The following is a 20,283-nucleotide window of genomic DNA, read 5'->3' as shown; positions in this document are numbered from 1 at the left end:
CCTGAGCACTGTCCCTGGCTTCTTTTATTGCTCAAGGCTAGCACTCTACCACTTGAGCCACAGAGCCATCTCTGGCTTTTTCTACATATGTGGTGCTAAGGAATCAAACCCAGGGCTTCATGTATATGAGGTGAGCACTTTACCACTAGGCCATATTCCCAGCCTTAGATATTTTTCTTTTATTGTAAATTTTCACTTAAAAAAATTATTGCTATTCCTCAGGACTTCAAGCAAATTCCCTGGGCTGGCTTTTAACTGCAATCCTCAGGTCTCAGCCTCCTGAGTAGCCAAGGTAACAGGTATGAGCCACCAGTGCAATTTTTATATGATCACAATTTTTATATGATCACAGAGCATATGACACACATACACACACAAAAAAAGTCAGCTTTCAGATCTTCAGGAATGTTATTTTGGCTTCAGTAAATAACAAAATTGGCACATGGGTGCCAAACATATACATTCATTTTATACTGCATTGTTGCCCATTGACTAAATGCTGTAATATTTATAGGGAAATGACAGAAAACGAAAGTGCTGGTCTTTTTTCTATTATGCTATTAATTTATGTTCAATCTACAACACTTTCTCTTTCTGCTCATCTTATTGAGTCAATAAACTGTGAATCCCCATCAAATGTGGCCACGGTTTGGCTTCTACTATGTTTTACTAATAAATGCAATGAAGCTTTAAAAAAAACACACACACACACAAAACTAGAAAAAATAATACATGTAGAAACTGTTTCATGTGGCAGAAAAGACAAGAAGTATGTCGGGAATATCTTGGATAAATAGTGCCAAGGCTTATTATCATAGAGGTAATAATAAACTCCTCTTCATTATATGAAGTGTGGGTGTTTTCTTTATAAATAAATATGCTTTCAAAACTCTTAGGTCAACTTTATAACACAGATGATAAATTCTTGCTAATATTTACCAAATGCTTTCTGTGAGCTAAGCATTGTGTCCTTTATAAAGATGCCATTTAATTCTCAGAGCTACTAATTTAAATCCCAAGTTTAAATGACTAGCTGTAGTTCAAACCATGTTAAGTTACAGAGTTGGATTTCTATTTTTCTTTCCTGTGAAACAGAGTCTGGCTATTTAGCCTGGGCTGGTCTTGAATTCACAACCTTCTTACCTCTATATGCTGATAGAATTGAGTTTCTTATTCATGTTTATCTGACTTTGGAGTTTCTAATTTTCATTTTAGATTGTTCTCCAACTACTCTATCAGTGACATTTATATATGACTGTATTCGTTTACCTGAGTATATGTGCATAGGTTTGATGGTTCAGGTAGTAAAAAAATTATAAATACAACTCTTGCTAATAAAAATTCATTGTTACTTCAAGGGCAATGACATAGTCTAGCCTTTGAAATATTATTTTAATTTCCTAAGTTTTGCATATTTAAACCTTGTCTTTAAAAAGAGTAATAACAAAAAAGAGTAATAATAAAATTTTAAATACTTTTAGACATTATGTATATAGGGATGGAGAGTAAATTATCCCCCATTGTAAATAAAAAACAGTATTTTTACATTTATAGGACTTGTCAAGAATTAAAATCATGCCAGGTACCGGTGGCTCATGCCTATAATCCTAGCTACTCAGAAGGCTGAGATCTGAGGATTTCGGTTTGAAGCCAGACCAGGAAGAAAGTCCCCATGATACTCTTACCTCCAATTAACCACTCAAACACTGAAAGTGGAACTGTGGCTCAAAGTGGTAGAGCACTAGCCTTGAGTAAAAGAGCTCAGGAACAGCACTCAGGCCCTGAATTCAAGCCCCACCACCACCACCAACAACAACAAAAAAGAAATAAATTACAAAAAGGAAAAGGAAAAAGATCATGTAGTTTTTATCCTGAATTCCTCCACAGACTTTTTTTTTTTAAATTTTGCACTCAAGAGGAAAATTCCTTTTATTTTTTTTTTTTGTGTAACATTTCACTTCCTTCAAATGGTCACTGTTCATCTCTTTTAAAGAGATGTCCAGGGCTAGGCACGGAGGCCCATGCCTGTAAACTTAGCACTTGGGAAGCACACATGAGAAAATTCTTACTTCAAAGGCATTCTAGGCTAAAAAGTGAAACTGTTTGAAAAGAAACAAAAGTCTAACACAAATACTACTATCTCTACTAAAGCTGTAGAGCACCACCTACAGATTAAAAAAAAAAAAAGAACAGAAAAATCCAGTGGCCATGGATGGCATAAATACTCCTTTAGATTTTTTTTTTTTCTGTAGTAGAGTTTTCCCAACATCTACAATAGGAAACATAGCTCCTTTTCCTAGTGTTAATGAGGATTATACAAAATTTTAATATTTTTATATTAAAATAATATCTTGATGAAGGAAAAGCTGAATTAGCGTTAACATAGGTCTACCTATTGTGGGATTTCTCAGAGTAACAATAACCAAAATTATTTTAAGTATTTACTGAGTCACTTACCATGTTATAAGACTTCATTTACAATATTCTATTAAGTTCCCATATTCTGTGAAATGGTTATTATTTTCCTATTACAGATGAGAAATGGTGGCTTGGAAAAACTATAGGCTGAATTCCAGACACATAAATTTTATTCTGCCCAACATTTTAGTCTCTTTTAGAATAGGCACGTACCTCCCATATCACCCGGTCCTCAAAGTAAATGAGAAATTTAACTTATATACTATTTTATTCTTTTTTTAAATTAACATAGGTATTTCAGGGAATAAGTTTGTAACACATCCTAACCCATCCCTGACTATAATACACAAAACTTCCATATATTTCATATAGGTATATTATATGTGTGTATATATGTAATATATACTTAATATATATGTGACAAATACTGTCAATCTGCAAAAGTAGAGACTGTGTTCCAAGTTTATTTGACCAAGAAACTGTTTCCAAATGCCAACATATCTTGGAAATGCTGATATCTATGTACTTAACAATTATAAACATACAAAGGGTCTTTAGATAAATGCCAAAATATAAATGAAGAAAATGGAAACTACTTACAAATATTAGTCCTGATATCAAAGAAGACGTTCCTGTAAGTGCCACATAGAATTTGGGGGTCAATGAATTTAAAAATCCTGTCACTGTTAAAAAAGAAAATATCAGTTTAAAAAAACCCACAAATTTAAAGTACTTAAGTTACAACTACGTAGGTGTTTTTAATGCAGAGACACAAATAGTACAGGTGGTCCTTCATTTATGATGAAATCATATCTTGATAAACTCCAGAAGGTATGTTGAAAAAATATAAAACATGCATGTGATACCTCTAATCTTCCTAATATCATAGCTTGGCAAATACACTGCAGAGTATTGCTTGCTTACTCTAGATCCTGTGCCCAATGGAACAGAGCAACTCATTGCTGCTATTCAGCATTGGAGAGATCATGTTGCTATGGTAGGAAAAGATTGAAACTCAAAATTCCTATGGAATGCATATGGCTTTTAAACCATTTTAGAGTTCTAAATTTGATAAGTGAAACTCCTAAATCAGGAACTGTTTATATTAATATGTAATACAAAGTTCATTTGAAGAGTTTTAAATTTTTTGAAAGTTACTTTGAATTTCCATTATAGCATATATGTATTCACAGGCTAGGAAAGTGGCTCCAGTAGTAGTACAAGGCTCAGAATTAAAACAGCAGTAACATGAAACTAAAACAAATAAACATAAAAACTGTACATATGTAAATATAGAATTTTATACTGATTACTTAAATGTGAAGAGAATGAGTAGGCACCATGCCTAGAATCCTAGCTACTCAGGAGGCTAAGATCTGAGGATTGCAGTTTGAAGCCAGGCTGGACAGGAAAGTCTGAGACTCATTTCTCCAATTAATCACTTAAAAGACAGAAGTACAGCTGTGGCTCAAGTGGTAGGGTGCTAGCCTTGAGCAAAAATGCTCAGGGACAGTGTCTAGGCTCCAAGACCAAGTGTGTGTGCGTGCACACACACACACATACACACACAAATCAAAATGAGACAGCATGTGCAAAGCCCTGGGTTCAATCTCCAGCAAGGGAGAAAATGCCAGAATGAGATAATTTAGCTTGCTCTTGTAAGTCACAAATTAGTCTATAAAGATAAGAAATTAAACAAGCTTATTTTTACAAAAGCAGTTTAAAATCACTCTGTAATTAGTAAGATACAAACCAGTATTTCAAATTTGGGGGAAACTAACAGTGTGTTTGGTAAATCAGCTTAAAAGGCAAAACAGCTCAAAGAGAAAAGGCACAAACAAACCTGCATCTGACTTAATGAAATCCTGGATCACATTCCTCACTTTAAACTGTCTCATGAATACTTTAAAATTAGTCATGTGTATGACCTTAAGCAAATGACTTAACCTCACCATTTTCTGATGTAAAAACATAAACAAAAAAGGAGTGCCAGAAGTTCATTTCTCAGCATAGTTGTAAAGAATGCTATAATGCAAGAAAAAAAATGTTGCTCTCTAATAATGTTTCAGAGAAAAAAAAAAAGAAAATATGCTGGGAATGTGGCTCAAATGGTAGAGCACCTAACTAGCAAGAACAAGCTCCTGAGTTCAAATCTCAGTGCCACAAAAAAAGTCAGGCCAGATATGGTAGCTCACACTTACAATCTTAGCTACTAAAAGGCATTAGTAGGACGATCATAGTCCAAGGCCAGCCTAGGAAAAAAAGCAAAAGCACAAGACCATATCTGAAAAACAAGTAAAGTGAAAAAGCAGTAGGGGTGGGGGATTAGAACATCTGTCTAGCAAGTGTTCAAACCCCAGTAGCACCAGTGTACATATGAAATAGTCAGCTACTCTCATCTAAATGGTGCATCCAGTAAACTTGATTTGAGTGTGGTGTTGCATGTCTATAATCCCAGTACTTGGGAGGCTGAGGCAGGAGAATTTCAAGGTCAGGCCCAGTATGGGCTACATAGTAGTGAGGCTCTATCTCAAAATTATCTAAAATTACCTAAATCAATAAAAATAAACGATAAGCCCAATGAACATTTCAGTAAGCATACAAACTATCACTAAGTACTTTATTCACCTGATATGGATACGAAATTAGCTCTTTATCTGAATTTATATGTACCTATTTTGTATTAATACCTATATGTATTAATACATGTGTATATATATAAGCTCTATATCTGATTTTATATGTACCTATCTTCTAAAAATATTTCAGAACATTATCTCACAGTACTTCATGAAACAGAATATAGTCTTCCTCTCTAAGGAAAAATTAAGTACTGTACTGACAAAGCCATCACTTAACAGAAACATTTCCATCTTATTCTAAGTTTGCTGCTCCGAGTATGAATGAAATACTGCAACATAACATTGTAAGAGGTCCTGACCTCATATACTACATCCTGTCTACAGCTTTAAAAAATTGTATTTGCAGAATCCACTGGGTTCAACACTTATTACAACTCTTTACTATATGACAAATACACAAATGTTGAAAGAATAAAACAGTGTTTCCCTCTCCTCTCTCTTTCCTGTACTGGCCTATTTTATTACTCAAGATAAAGCCTAAAAGAACAGATAAGAATATCACGAAAAAAAATTCAATTAACTATTTCCCAGATATTTTTAAATAGAACAATCGACTATTATTTCCTAGAATTTTCTCTGAGATCACCGTTTTACAGATGTGCTCATCTTTGTTGTCTGGGTGTGGATGGTCTACCGCTGGGCAGCAGTAGGATTTTCCAAGGACCCTACAAATGATGAAAACTACCTATAAATCCCGTGTCCAAGTCTGACAGCGTTATCTTTTGTTCCCCCCACCTGAGGCTGGCAGCTGGTCAGGTGGCTTTTCCCCCGGTAAAGGAAGGGAGGGGAGGGCGGATCTTCAAACCTTTAGGGAGGAGCCGGTAAACAGCAGCATTCGGATTTGACAATCAGCTGCGGTGCGGTGGCCCAAGAGAAAATTAACCTACCGGACCCGGCACCGTCAACTCTTTCACCAAAGCCCTTCAGGATGACTGTGACTGTCTGCTCCCTGGGGAGCTTTGGGTCCCCAACACCTCTGCTGGGTCCCCCCACCCCGTCCCCGCCCGGGAGGTCTGGGCCTCTCTCTCACCCGCTGTCAAGTGGTCACACAGCCTCAACGGGACCCTCAGAGCGTAAAGCAGCCCCAGCCCCGCCACGAACCACAAAAAGCCCCCAGATCCCGCCAGCCCGGCCCGCAGCCGCTCTTTCCAGCCCAGCGGCGGGCCCAGGCCGTGGATAGATGCGGGAAAAAAGGCCGCAGCCGCTGCGGCTTCACTAAAGCCGTCGCCGTCCGCCATCTTGCCGCTGCCGCAGGCGCCGGCAGCTGGGGGGGGGGGGGGTAGATGGGCCGGAAACGGGGAGTTGGGAATGCTGGGATAGTGGCGGACCAGATTGGCCTCACGTTAAAAGCCGAATCTTGGGAACCAAGCCGGGAAGACCTAGAAGGTGGCGGGCTAGCTACACCTTTGCTGGGGCGGGGAAGGGACGGATAGGTGCACCTATTCTGGAGGAAATGGACTAAGCTGTGACGCTGGAGTTGCGCTGGTTTTACTTCCAGAGGAGACGAAGGACATTTTTCGCCCTATTCCCAGGGTTGGAAAAGCCAAGGGTCGTTCCAGGGACCCGAGTAGCTCTTAAGCTTGGTTGCCATGGCGATCAACACTGCTAAGGCGCCCACAGCATTCGAAACACGCGGCCAGAGTAGACAAAAAGGGGAAATGACTCAGTGAGAGACAATACTTGAATCCCCGGAAGGCAAAGCCCTGGGGCGCGGACACTGCAAATGTCCCGCGTTTCCGGGAGGGTCCTTCCGATTCCCCTTCGCGCCCCACCCTCTTCCCTTTCTCCTCACCCTCTGTCCTCCTCCCCTCCCCCCGCGGTGATTCCATCACTCAGCCTCCTTCCCGGCATGCCTTGCGCCTGCGGCCGGGCTGGGCCAGAGCAGCCCAAGATGGCCGACTTCGAGGATCGGGTGTCGGATGAGGAGAAGGTAAGGGGGTCCGCCTCTCTCTCTTACCTCCTCCCCCGACCCAGGTCAGGGGTCCGGCCGAACAGCAGTGGGAAGCCTGGCCGCGACCCCAGAAAAAAGGAGGCTCTTTGCCTGCGCTAGCACACGCTGTTTGTAGTCGGGACGCTTCCCTCTAAGGGGAGCTTTCCTCTGCCTCAGGGTGGCCCCAGTTCCCCACGCCTCAACTCTCCGCTTCCTCCCGGACTCGAGACACAGCCTAGTGGCTTTCTTGCAACAGAAGGGAGACTTTTGCCTTGTGGAGTCGTGACTGTGGACTTGCTTGTTTCTGTCATTTTCAGAAGGAGTGGTGGTGGAGTCGCGACGTCTCTGGCAGCAGTTATTTTGCCGCCTTTTAGGCTGTTGGGGCTCACCCTATTCCCCCTCCCCCGTTTTTAGATATGATTGGGGATAGCGTGGGGCGAGTCACTTCCTGGTCAGGGAGGGTGGCCTCTTAACTTCCCTCTTGCTCCTCCTTCCCCAGGAAGTGATATTGCTGTCACGACTCCCCGAGAGAGAATGTTGTCCCCTTCACATATGTTCTCACGGATCGGTTGGGCTAGTTCGCTGTAGTAAAGGTGTTAGGCTCAGGTTATTTGCTTCAGAATTCGACCACCACTTTTGCCTTGCAGGTGTGCCTCTGATTTGTTTGTATATACTATATAGCCTCTAACTGATTTACTGAACTCGCTTCACAATAATTGTTTTGAAAGTAGTTTGTGGATTCATGTTAGCAAGTAAGAATAATTAGTAAATTTCTTTTTAAACCTCAGAAAGGCTTTTCTAGTACACAAAATTCATGTTAACACACTCAAGTCTGGACAAAGCATCCTGCCTTCTTTAATGCTACCTTCTCCCTCCTCTCTGCTCCTCCCCCCCCCCCGTGGGGTCTGATTATAGTTGGGTTTTGTCAGCGTGCAGTTTATATGTACTTTCTTTAAAAAGTATTTAAAATATATTTTTAATACATTCTAAGGTGAGGTAACCTTTTGAATAACGACTACATACATTTCTCCCTCCCCTCCACCTTTGGTGCCAATCCTGGGGCTTGAACTCAGAACGTTGTTGCTGGCCTTGCGTTGATTTGCACAAGGCTATGCCCAGCCACTTAAGCCATAGATCCACTTCCGGCCTTTTGGTGGTTAATTGGAGATGAGTGTTTCAGCCTTTCTTGCCCATGCTGGATCTCAGCCTTCTGAGTAGCTAGCCTTACAGGCATGAGCCGCCGACACCCTTGGCCTTTTAAAGACAGTCTGTCAGACTTCTTAATAAGTCCAGAATTTTAATGCCTGTAGAAATCAGAATATTTTCTAACTTTTTAGAGGACAAGAATTATGTCTTCTGTTTGCTAGGGTAGTTTTACAAAGTGTGCACCACTGACTGTTCTATAAGATATAGAGACAAAACTGTTCATGATCCAGGAATCTTCGGACAGAAAAATTTGACATATCATACTATATTACATGCCACTTTGAAATACTGAGGGAAGTATCCAGCCACTTAAAAGCCACTAAACAAGGCTGTCAGAAGATGTAGCACAGGGACAGAGCTCGCCCTAACATGTAAGGGCCTATGCTCAAATTTCAGTACATACATACACACACTCTCAGAAAGCAGCTGAACACTTTAAAATCACTTTTTTCTTATTTGAAAATTCTCATAAATGTTAAAAAAGATTGAGGAAAATAAAGACATGAACTTATCAACTATCCTTAAACATCCTATGCAAACTATAATGAAATACGTGTTCTTAAGCTAGTAGTATGATTCAGATGAGTTACAGGGAAAGTCCTGGGATAAAATATTTATTAGGAAACAGGGTCTTGCTAGTTGAGACTGGCCTTGAACTCTATCCACTTGTCTCAGCCTCCCAAATACTGGGATTACAGGCTTGAGGTCCATTTACTTTAAGCAAAAATATCTCTAAACAGTTTCATAATGTAAGGAAAATAAGCTTTGAAGTTTTTGTGCTCAAATAATCCATTCTCACTATATATATGTACATATATGAATAAATAAAAAGTATATTAGAAGAGATGTATATAGGTATATTAGAATACTTTTTTTTTTTTTTTTTTTCCTTTTTGGCCAGTCCTGGGCCTTGGACTCAGGGCCTGAGCACTGTCCCTGGCTTCTTCCCGCTCAAGGCTAGCACTCTGCCACTTGAGCCACAGCGCCGCTTCTGGCCGTTTTCTGTATATGTGGTGCTGGGGAATCGAACCTAGGGCCTCGTGTATCCGAGGCAGGCACTCTTGCCACTAGGCTATATCCCCAGCCCAGAATACTTTTTAAGTTAAACTTGAGCAATAGTGTATTTTAAAGTGCAAAGTAAGTTACTTTTTTATATTGATAGTGTTTTTAATTAATCTATCATCACTGTTAGCTTCTACCATACTTTTGTTGATTCATTTTCTTACTCCTGGGTTTATTGTTGGTACCTTTACTGGGGCTTGAACTCAGGACCACTGGTTGCTGGTCTTTTTGCTCCTAGCTAGTGCTCTACCACTTGAACCACATTGATTTCCATCTTTTTTGCTGATTATTTGGAGATGAATCTCTCAGCTTTGTCCTGGCTTGCTTCAAATATTGATTCTCAACTCTCAGAGTACTTATTTATTTTTGAGGCAGGACATGCTGCTTAGGTTGCTTAATTTTAATAATAATATAATAAGCAAATCATAATTAGTAAATCTACCAAAAAGTGCTGATGACTTTATGTTGAAGCAAGAAAGTTTTAGATTAACCATATTGGCTTTTTTTAGTGTGGATAATTAAGTATAGTTGACATTATAAAATCCATATGATTTGAGATAACTAAAATTTTGTTAATGTCTTATAGATAAATCCTATTCAGATCTCTCTATGGATCTGTTAATGTTGTAAGATTGAGTTCTCCTTTAGCTTTCTGTCTTACCTTCTTATCCTCTAAGCTTTCAAATTCTTTTAAACTAAATTTAAGAATTGAGAAAGCCCAAGAGCTGTTGATGTGACTGTCTTAGGATTCATAAATAGTAACAGTTAAATGAGACTTTTTATCCTATAAAACATTTACACTGTAGGTACTGTTACTAATGTTTAACATCAAAATATTTTGCACCTTAATTTGTATTTTGAATTCTTTTAGGGGGAAATCTAAACTTTCCAGGTTTTTATAGTATCTAAAAGCCATAAGCCCCAAGGTAAATTTGGCGATTATGGTCACTGATTTCAAGCATTTCTATAAAATGAAGTAAATCCATCCATTCTCATAACCAAGTAGTAAAGTGTGTGTGTGTGTGTGTGTGTGTGTGTGTGTGTGTGTGTGTGTATGTGTGTGTGTGTGCTGGTCCTAGGGCTTGAACTCATGGCCTGCGCACTGTCTCTGAGCTTCTTTAGCTCAAGGCTAGCCCTATACCACCGAGGTACAGCTCCAGTTTTGGCTTTTTGGTGTTTAATTGGAGATAAGAGTCTCATGGACTTTACTGCCTGGGCTGGCTCTGAACTGTGATCCTCAGATCTTAGCCTCCTGAATAGCTAAGATCACAGGCATAACCACCAGCACCCAGCTTTTAAGTTTTTAATGTTTTTTTGTTTGTTTTGTTTTTTGCCAGTCCTGGGCTTGGACTCAGGGCCTGAGCACTGTCCCTGGCTTCTTTTTGCTCAAGGCTAGTACTCTGCCACTTGAGCCACAGCGCCACTTCTGACATTTTTCTATATATGTGGTGCTGGGGAATTGAACCCAGGGCCTCATGTATACGAGGCAAGCACTCTTGCCACTAGGCCATATCCCCAGCCCCAGTTTTTAAAGTTTTATAGAGAGGAAGTTGGGTTTTTTCATTTCTGCTTTGTTACCTGAAATGGTCATGATGAGCTGTCTAAATAAATCAGGAAGTGAAGAGTGTAAGAACAAGAAGAAATAAATGCTTCTAGTCATCAGTTGAGTTTCTCAGAATAAGCTCTATTTTTCTAGATATTTTTTAGGTTCTTCTAATTGTTTAGCAAATGAGTTGAACATATTTGCCTTATCTGTTTCTTTTTATTTCATGGTTCAGTGTTTTATTATTATTATTATTATTATTTTGGCCAGTCCTAGGCCGTGAATTCAGGGCCTGAGCACTGTCCCTGGCTTCTTTTTTGTTCAAGGCTAGCACTCTGTCACTTGAGCCACAGCGCCACTTCTGGCCATTTTCTGTATATGTGGTGCTGAGGAATCGAACCCAGGGCCTCATGTATACGAGGCAAGCACTCTTGCCACTAGGCCATATTCCCAGCCCCGGTTCAGTGTTTTAAAAATAAATGTAGAGAGAATTCAAACATTAATGTATGCATCTTCAAAAATACCTTAACTGTGAGTAGATATAGATGCTTTAGAGTTTAGTTCTTTGGACTCATTGGTAGGGCAGTTTTTTTGAGAAATGGATTTATCAGAATAGTAGAGATGTAGAAAATATTGTAAATGACACTAGAATTTGAAGGTGCTGATTGAGCTCATGAAAATATAATTTTCGAGTGGACTTCCTTAATTATGTATGCATCCTTAGCTTACAGCTCACACTTGTAGAAAGAAGTAAGTCCTGAAGCTTGTTTATTATGTCTATTTTCAAGCCAGGAATCAATTACCATCCATATTATAATTCTTTGCCTTCACTTATTTTAAGTTTGCTTTGCTTTGAGACAGAGCACAAAACCCAAGCAGGTATAGACTCTTGTTAAGAGTATAGGTATGTCATAATTTCTTCTAGAACATCATTTCACTAAAGCTAACCTTAATGCTAAACAGTAGTATAATGAGTCATAAAATTCAGACCCTAGATTTTTATTTTTTTAGTAGTATTTTGGTTTGAACTTAAAGCCTTGAGTTTGCTAGGTATGTTCACATAGCTAGTATGCTCTCTACCACTTGAGTCATACCTTCAGCAGGCTCTTTTCTGGTTATTTTGTAGGTGGCCTGGTTCCAACCTTTTTGCTCTGGCTGTTTTCAAACCAACATTGTCTATATCTTAGTCTCCTAAGTACCTAAAGTTACAGTGGAGCCACTGACACGCGGCTTTATTTATTTATCATTTTATTTTTTAGTTAACTACACTTTTCCTTGTATCATGATTTTTTTTTTTTTTTTGGCCAGTCCTGGGCATTGGACTCAGGGCCTGAGCACTGTCCCTGGCTTCTTTTTGCTCAAGGCTAGCACTCTGCCACTTGAGCCACAGTGCCACTTCTGGCCATTTTCTATATATGTAGTGCTGGGGAATTGAACCCAGGGCCTCATGTATATGAGGCAAGCACTTTTGCCACTAGGCCATATCCCCAGCCCCTTGTATCGTGATTGAAATAAACAATTTTGAATGTTAGAAGATTTGGGCTCCCCCTGCTGTGTGTCTAGCGACCTGTGTAATTTGGGAAAGATCACTTAACATCTACAGATGGATCATAGTTTTTTCTAAAATAGAGGAAATTGGATCACATTGCCCCAACAAAGTTTAATGAGCTTTTTCAAAATCTAATAAAGAAACCCTGTATTAAAGGTTGAAACATTAAAATATTCCAAGAGATTTTGTTTGTTTTATTTTTGCCAGTGCTTGAATTTTAGCCAGGGTTTGAATTCAGGGATTGGATGCTGTTCCCAAGCCTCTTTGTGCTCAAGGCTAGTGCTTTACCATTTGAGCCACAGTACCACTTCCAGCTTTTTCTGAGTTTTTATTGGAGATAAGAGTCTCACAGAGTTTTCTGTCCTTACTGGCTTCCAACTATGATCCTCAGATCCCAGCCTCCTGAGTAGCTGGGTTTACAGGCGTGAGCCACTGCCTCCTGGCTCCCAAGAGGTTTTTATATTACCTGCTTCCCTATGTTTTCCTTGATAACAAGACTGAGTTCCTTGGTAACTGGAACTGTCTTTTTATTTTAGTGCTCAACATAGCACACTGTGTAGGCACAGACTTATTATTATGAAAGAGATCACAACTTCATTGCTCTTTCATTTTCTAAAACACTCTTTCCCCAAAATATTTATGGTAGTCTGTAAGCATTGTATTCAGAATGGGTGTCTTTTATGTTTCAGTATCTAAGTACCTGTTCCCGTTATTGATGCTCTTGTTAAGCCACTGCTGTGAACTTTCAGTCCCCCAAAAGCATTTTCCTAAAGCTACAGATCATTATGGATATCAAAGTCACTTGCAAGGAGCCTTTGCAAGGAGCTTTTACTTGCAAGGAGCCTTGCAAAGCTAACTTGTTCACGTTCCTTTTACTGTTGTCTTCATTCAGGAGCTTTTTATTTTTTGCCAGTCCTTGGACCTTGACTCAGGGCCTGAGCACTGTCCCTGGCTTCCTTTTTGCTCAAGGCTAGCACTCTACCTCTTGAGCTACAGTGCCACTTGCGGCTTTTTCTGTTTATGTGATGCTAAGGAATCAAACCCAGGGCTTGATGCATGCAAGGTGAGCACTCTACCACTCAGCCATATTCCCAGCCCTCAGGAGCTTTGGATTAATTTTAACATCATTCTTGCTTTTGTCTCAAGCTTCTCCTTCCTTTCCACATCCTAGCTGGTTACTATAAGCTCTTTTACTGTATTACTAGCTTTTGAGTAGAATATAAAGCTTATCTTTTTTACAGTTACACATAATGGTTGTTTTTCTGTGTGTGTCAGTTGTAGCCTTTGAACTCAGGGCTTCTGGGCCCTGACCCTGAGCTTCTTTGTGCTCAAGGCTAGCACTCAACCACTTGAGACACAGGCTACTTCTGGGTTTTGAGTGGTTAATTGGAGATAGGAGTCTTACAGGAACTTTTCTTCCCAGGATGACTTCGAACCGTGATCATATCAGCTAGGGTGATGAAACTTCTATACAAAACCCAAATAACAGCTATTTTAATAAATAAGAAGGTTTTAGATTCCTTTTTATTCCCTAGACAAATCTGCCACAATGAAAATTAAAAGTTTTTACATTTTTATTTTTAATTTTAATTGTCTTATTTTTCCTAATTTTTCCCTCTCATCTAGGTTTTTTTTTTTTAACAGTTTAAAGATTTTGAACATAGGATTCTCTGTGTTTATATTACTAGGGTTTGAACTTAGTGCCTTGGACTTGCAGATACTTTTAACACTTGAGCCACACCCTCAGCTGGGGTTCTAAAATTTTTAATGGCATTTTCCTCAAGAATAGATATCACCAAGACCAAGGAAGGTCTTTGGGTAATAGCTGTGAGTAGAACACAGAGGTTAATACCCTGTCACATAACCAGCAGAGAGTTTATGCAGAGCTGGAAGGAAGTGCTTATATCTTAAATTTTTGCATTCTGTAGGTCATATAGTTTTTCTTCTCTTACTAAAAGCATCTTCAGTTAGTTACTCTGCTTGGGTGAAAAACTTCTGTGTTATTTTTGCTGTTTTTCTCGCAATCTATATATTATCTTTTAGCAAATCCTGGCCCTGCCTTTAAAATAAACTTACCACAACCTTACTTTAACCATTCTGGAAGTAGTCACTATGTGGCTCTTACATAGTAAGATCACATAATCTGAGTTACTAGGATTAAAGGCATGAGCCACCTGCACCTGGCAACACTAGCTCTTAAAGAGAAAATCCTTTGTTTCCCGCTGCTTCTTTTTCTATTTAGCATGAGCTCTCACTGCTAACTCTTTTTAAAAATTTTTGTATTATATTTAAATAGTTATACAAAGGAGTTGCTATTTAACGAAGTTTATGTATACAATATAACCCTACCCTTTTGAACTTGGTGTCTGCATCATTATTCTCTGACATTCTTAATCTCAAGAGGTTGTTGTGTTCTTTTCATTAATTTCTTGACCTAGTTCCAACTAATCCACACCCCATTCTTATCTGCTAGTATTTCATACTTTCAAGCTCCTAAGCAGCAACAAATGGCTTATATGATCTTTTCCTGATTTGAATATTTTCTGACCCAATAGTATATTCTTATCAGACATTTTTACTTTTGTAGTTCTTTTTTGCACCTGTGCTGGGGCTTGAACTCAGGGCTCTCACTCAACTTTTTTAACTCCTAGCTGGAGCTCTCTACCACTTGAGCCATGACACCAGCTCTAGCTTTTTGCTGGTTAATTGGAAATAAGAGTTATGAGCCAGGCGCTAAAATCCTAGCTACTCAGGAGGCTGAGGTCTGTGGATCACAATTCAAAGCTGTCCTGGACAAGAAAGTCCCTGAGACTCTTATCTCCATTTAACCACCTGGAAACTGGAACTGGAGCTGAGGCTTAATGTAGTGAAGTGCTTAGCATTGAGCAAAAAAGCTAAGGGACAGGGCCGAGGACCTGCATTCAAGCCCCATGACTGACAAAAAAAAAAAAGTCTCATAAACTTTCTTGCCCAGACTGTCCTAAAACTGAGATTGTTAGATCTCAGCCCCCTGAATAGCTAGTATTATAGGCATGAGCAAGATTATAGGAGGGAGTCACTGGCGGTAATAACCATTTTGTATTTATGATAGTAATTAACTTTTTTTTATATCTTTGCTAGGATTGAGCCAGTGCTTTAAAATTTTTGTTCTGTTAAATAATCAATGACTTAGATGTCATTTAGTTTGAACTCTAAATGAACACTTAAGATTGTAGATGTGTTTGTTACATTAGGAGAGCCCAGGATGAGAACTAAAAAATGATTTCCTTCTAGCTTGGTCCTTAGAGAAATTGTAAATCCAATTGGAATATTTGGGAGAAGAAAAAGTAAAAATTAAACTTGTTTTTTAGTATGTAGTAAATTTTATTCCTAAATAAGTCATTTTATACAGTATTATACTGAATGGTAAAAATACAGTGATAAGTCCTAATAAAGAAAAAAATAAGTCTGACACATTCTGTAAAATGGTAAAAGTGTAAAACCATTTCTGGAAGATAAGGCAAAGAAGGCTAGAGGCTCAAGTACTTTACCACTTAAGTCCCCAAATTGAAACCCCATTACCACTAAAAGAACAAACAAGTCTGTCCAAATTCAGAGCCTTTATTTTTTTCCATTTTACTCTATTTTTTGTAATAATCTTAAAAACTGACAACTGTCATTTTATTCCAAAGGGATTTTGTCAACATTTACTAATTGCCTATTGTATGCTATCTAATTTGCTAGACTCCATAATATGGAAAAGCAGATTTCAAGTTTGCACAAAACAGAACTTGAATCTTTGGGGTATCTTCAAAACCATTGAATAACAATTATATTGTAGGTTCTATGATAAATGTACAGGTAAAATATGGTAGGAGTACAGAGGATGCCTAGACTAGAAGTATTCTGAAAATACCTCTTAGAACCAGGAATCAAGCAAATATCAAGCAGGGTAAAACTGGGTTCTAGTGGCTCACACTTCTAATACTAGCTACTCAGGAGGCTGAGATCTGAGGATCACAGTTCAAAGTCAGCCCAGGCAGAAAAGTCCACAAGATTCTTATCTTCAGTTAATGAGCAAAAAGCCAGAAGTGGTGCTATGGCTCAAGTGGTAGAAGGCCAGCCTTGAACGAAAAAAACAGACTGGGAGAGAGGTATAACTTTCAGGAATTGTGTGTTTCAAGGTCAGGAAATGAATTCTACAGGCAGTGATGGTTCATACCTGTAATCCTAGCTACCAGAAGTCTGAAATGTAAAAGATGACAGTTCAAAGCCACCCTGGGCTGGATATATGGCTGGAGTTGTTAGGGTACCAGTCATGCTCAAGCAAAAGGCCCCAAGCCTTGGAACCAGCTGAAGAAGGAAGGGAGAGAAAGGAAGGGAAAAGAAAGGAGGAGAGGGGAAAAGGACAAGAAAGGAAAGGGGAGGGGGAAGGAAGGGAAAGTGACTCCAGAGAGCTAAACAAAGTAAATCATTTACTAAGTTGACTCATTAGAGAAAGATTTGGGGCTGTTTAGTCTGGCCTTGTTATTAAGTGCATTGCAACTCTTTTTTCAGTACACTTAACCAAAGATTTTGTTGTAACACTGTGTATGTGTGTGTGCATGTGTTTACTTCTGTGTTGCTAGGGATGGAACCTAGGGCATAGAACATGCCATTTAAGTGCTGTGATCTATGTCCTTAACCATTTACAGTTGGTTTTCAAATCTTTTCTTCTGTGTGTACTGATAACTGGACCTCTTGCTCTCACTAGCTTTTTTTCCATTCATGATTAGCGTTCTACCCTTGGAGCCACATCTCCACCCCTCTTAATACACATTTCTTTTACAAAGGTGAAAGGATTATTTTTCACTGGTTATATGTTTAAATTTAAACATTTTCTTTCCTAGTTTAGGAATAAAATACAATAGGGCTTAGAAAATTAACATTACTGGAATATTTAAGTATGTATAATATAATTATGAGAGTTACACCCCTTTAAAAATACTATGCTTGGGCACAATCGGCTGCTAGGGCAGCAAGCAGTACATAAAGAGGCCACCACCTCTGATAGTTGCTGCAGCAACTCCAGAAGCCCAGTGAGCCCTGGCCAAAAACCCTCAGGCCTCCTTGTCCTTTCTGGTGGAAACAAACTGGAGAGAGTCTTCCAGTGTCAAAAAAAAAAAAAAAATGAGTAGACACATAAGGGATATAGGAGATTTCGTCAAGACATTTTACTTCTGCACAGAAAGATGTGCTACCACCACTCTTTTCAGAGTTAGGAAGACACATTGGGTGAGATGGTCCAGTTGGTTTTTATCCCATCCTAAAGAGTGACTTTGTCCCTTCTCCTTGTTATTAAGGAGTAGGCTCATGTTTTTACAGTTGGTTAATAGGATGACAGAGTAGTACAAGGAAGTCAAAAAGCATTACAACTATCGGCAAAAGCTCCCACTTTCAAAGTGAGTCTCCATCATCACCGCTGATTTGGGAACCGGCTGCTAAGGAGGAGGCTTGGTAAAGTCAGTGGAGGAGGTTGGTAAAGTCTGTGGAAAGTTCACACTCAAGGTGGGAAGGGTATATTCTTTTCCATTGGTAAAGATTCATACCCTTCACATGGCTGACTGATTACAAACAATGCATGATAATTACAGTTGAAGTTAAGAAGCAAATAATTTCAGGAAGTAGCAGTACAGAATGAAAATGGTGACTTACTACAAGATGTAGACATTTTAGTTTGACAGAAAAGATTGCTTTTCCTCACATGTTCCTGTCCTTTCTCCCCCTTGGAGGCCACCACTGTCTCCTACCATGGCTCTGAGGAGAATCATAAGGAATTAAAGGACCTACTTCTTAGCATGTTCAGCAGGTCCTGTTGGAGATGATATGTTTCATTGGCAAGTTACAATAATCGGTTAAAGACAATCCCTTTTAGGGTAGAGTAGTTTTCTTGACAGTTCATTTCCAAACAGAACACCTTCAGACTAACTACTAACTACCTAAGGTTGCATTTACAAGAAGACTTTATTATCAAAATGTTAGCAGTAATAAGATTATTTGTTTTAATATTCTGTAATCACTGTGATCTCCAGCTTTGTTTCCTAATTATTTCGTCCATCTGCTCTCTGTTGTGTGGTCACAATTCAGACAATTGATTAGTGCCTGAGATTTTGCCAATCTATAAAATGCAAAGTACAACAGAATAGTTTGGGAATAGACTCAGAAGTGTATGATGTAATTTTTGTTGGATAACCACTACAAATAAATACAGGAGAACTCTGAAAGGGGGGATTCTGTAGTGAAATTATTACTTTGTGAGATGGGGACAAGTGATTTTTTAAAATCAGCTTTGGTTTTTAAATGAACCCCATGTATCATGTACACAAGCACTGTCATAACTTTCTTTTATGGAAGATACCTGCTTTCTCCTTCCTTTGTTTCCTTACCTTAAGAATAATTGGGTAAAGCATTGTTACTGAAGAATAGCACATCTTCATTTATATTAAAACAAGTTTCTTTATTCTTTTTGGCAGTACTAGCTTCTGAACTTGAAGCCTTAAACTTGCTAGACATGTGTTGTAGCACTTGAGTTCCACCCCCATCTTGTGGTTTTTCTTTATTCTTCAAGTAGATCCCTGGGTTCTTTTGCTCTGGAAAACCTGGACCATAATCTACCTTTAACTATGCTGTTCTGTAGCCAGAATCACAGGTACCTGCCCTCATGCTGGCTTATTGCTTGGGCTAGGAGGAGCAACTTTTTTCCTGGGCTGATGTCAAATATCAATCTTTTTTTTTTTTTTTTTTTTTGTCAGTCCTGGGGCTTGAACTCAAGGTCTGAGCACTGTCCCTGGGCTTTTTAACTCATGGCTAGCTCTCTACCACTTTCTTCCACGGTGCCATTTTCAGTTTTCTGGTGTTTAATTAGTGGTAAGAATCTCATGGATTTTTCTTGCATGGGCTAACTTTGAACTGTGATCCTCAGATCTCAGCCTCTTGAGTAGCTAGGATTACAGGTGTCAGTTTTTATGATTTCTGCCTTTCAGTAGCTGGGATTGTATTATGAGCCACAGATTATACATAGCTATCATCATACTTTCGAGCCACTTTTGAAGATGAGTCTTGACTTTTAAATTTACTCATCATTTTTCCTAGTCTCCCAACTTTGAGGCAGCTGCTTCTTTCAAAAGAACAACTTTGACTTCATTTTTGGTTAGAAAAAAAGACAAAGCCAGGGGCCTGGGAATATGGCCTAGTGACAGGATTGCTTGCCTCGTATACATGAAGCCCTGGGTTCGATTCCTCAGTACTACACACACATGGACATGTGTATAAAAATGAATACATATATATCTACATATGTAGATGTAGATACACATAGAATTGCAGTAGTAAGGATTTAACTCAGTCTTTGTGATGCTCAGCATCCTACTAAGGCTGTACCCCTGGCCCTTTTTTTGTTTGTTTGTTTTAGAGAGACAAAATCTGCTACCTTTTCTCACTTTTGCTGCAAAGGCCAAGGGCAAGGGCCTCCAGGAAGGCTCCCCAGAGGCAGGGGTCGAAGGGTACCGGGGAGGAGGATGTTTTAGCATTGGGGGCGGGGGGGGGGGGTAATTTAACTGCATTTTTTTTTGGTCTTTTGTTTGTTTTTGTTTTTGGTACTGGGGATCAAACCCAGGACATTGCACTTGCTAGGCAAGCGCTTTGCCACTGAGCTACCTCCCAGCCCAAAATCTGCTACCTTTCTTTGAAGGAATTTTTGTTTGTTTGTTTTTTTTGGCCAGTCCTGGGCCTTGGACTCAGGGCCTGAGCACCTTCCCTGGCTTCTTCCTGCTCAAGGCTAGCACTCTGCCACCTGAGCCACAGCGCCCCTTCAGGCCGTTTTCCATATATGTGGTGCTGGGGAATCAAACTGAGAGTTTCATGTGTATGGCCACTAGGCCATATTCCCAGCCCCTTCTGCTACCTTTTTTTAATC

The 20,283-nt window shown here is 39.3% G+C and overlaps 2 protein-coding genes across 5 annotated transcripts in view; one reads left to right on the top strand and one right to left on the bottom strand.

The window, feature by feature from the left end:
• Window positions 1-6,309, bottom strand: part of St7l (suppression of tumorigenicity 7 like) — a 148,473-nt gene extending 142,164 nt beyond the window's left edge. For all 4 annotated transcript variants that reach the window (XM_048351738.1, XM_048351739.1, XM_048351740.1 and 1 more), the window contains exons 1-2: window positions 6,091-6,309; window positions 3,019-3,101 (exon numbers count right to left, since the gene is read on the bottom strand). In XM_048351738.1, the coding sequence (XP_048207695.1) occupies window positions 3,019-3,101; window positions 6,091-6,298 (291 nt within the window). In that variant the 5' untranslated portion in view covers window positions 6,299-6,309. The remainder of the gene's footprint in view (window positions 1-3,018; window positions 3,102-6,090) is intronic.
• Window positions 6,310-6,415: 106 nt separating this feature from the next.
• The window catches only part of Capza1 (capping actin protein of muscle Z-line subunit alpha 1), a 38,128-nt gene continuing 24,260 nt past the window's right edge, over window positions 6,416-20,283 (top strand). The window contains exon 1 of the mRNA XM_048351742.1: window positions 6,416-6,990. Coding sequence (XP_048207699.1) covers window positions 6,784-6,990 — 207 coding nt within the window. The 5' untranslated portion in view covers window positions 6,416-6,783. The remainder of the gene's footprint in view (window positions 6,991-20,283) is intronic.

Source organism: Perognathus longimembris, chromosome 7 (genome assembly GCF_023159225.1).
Source record: "Perognathus longimembris pacificus isolate PPM17 chromosome 7, ASM2315922v1, whole genome shotgun sequence".
Taxonomy (NCBI): domain Eukaryota; kingdom Metazoa; phylum Chordata; class Mammalia; order Rodentia; family Heteromyidae; genus Perognathus; species Perognathus longimembris.
The sequence above is the reverse complement of the archived record's forward strand: the minus strand, read 5'-3'. Positions and strand labels throughout refer to the sequence as shown.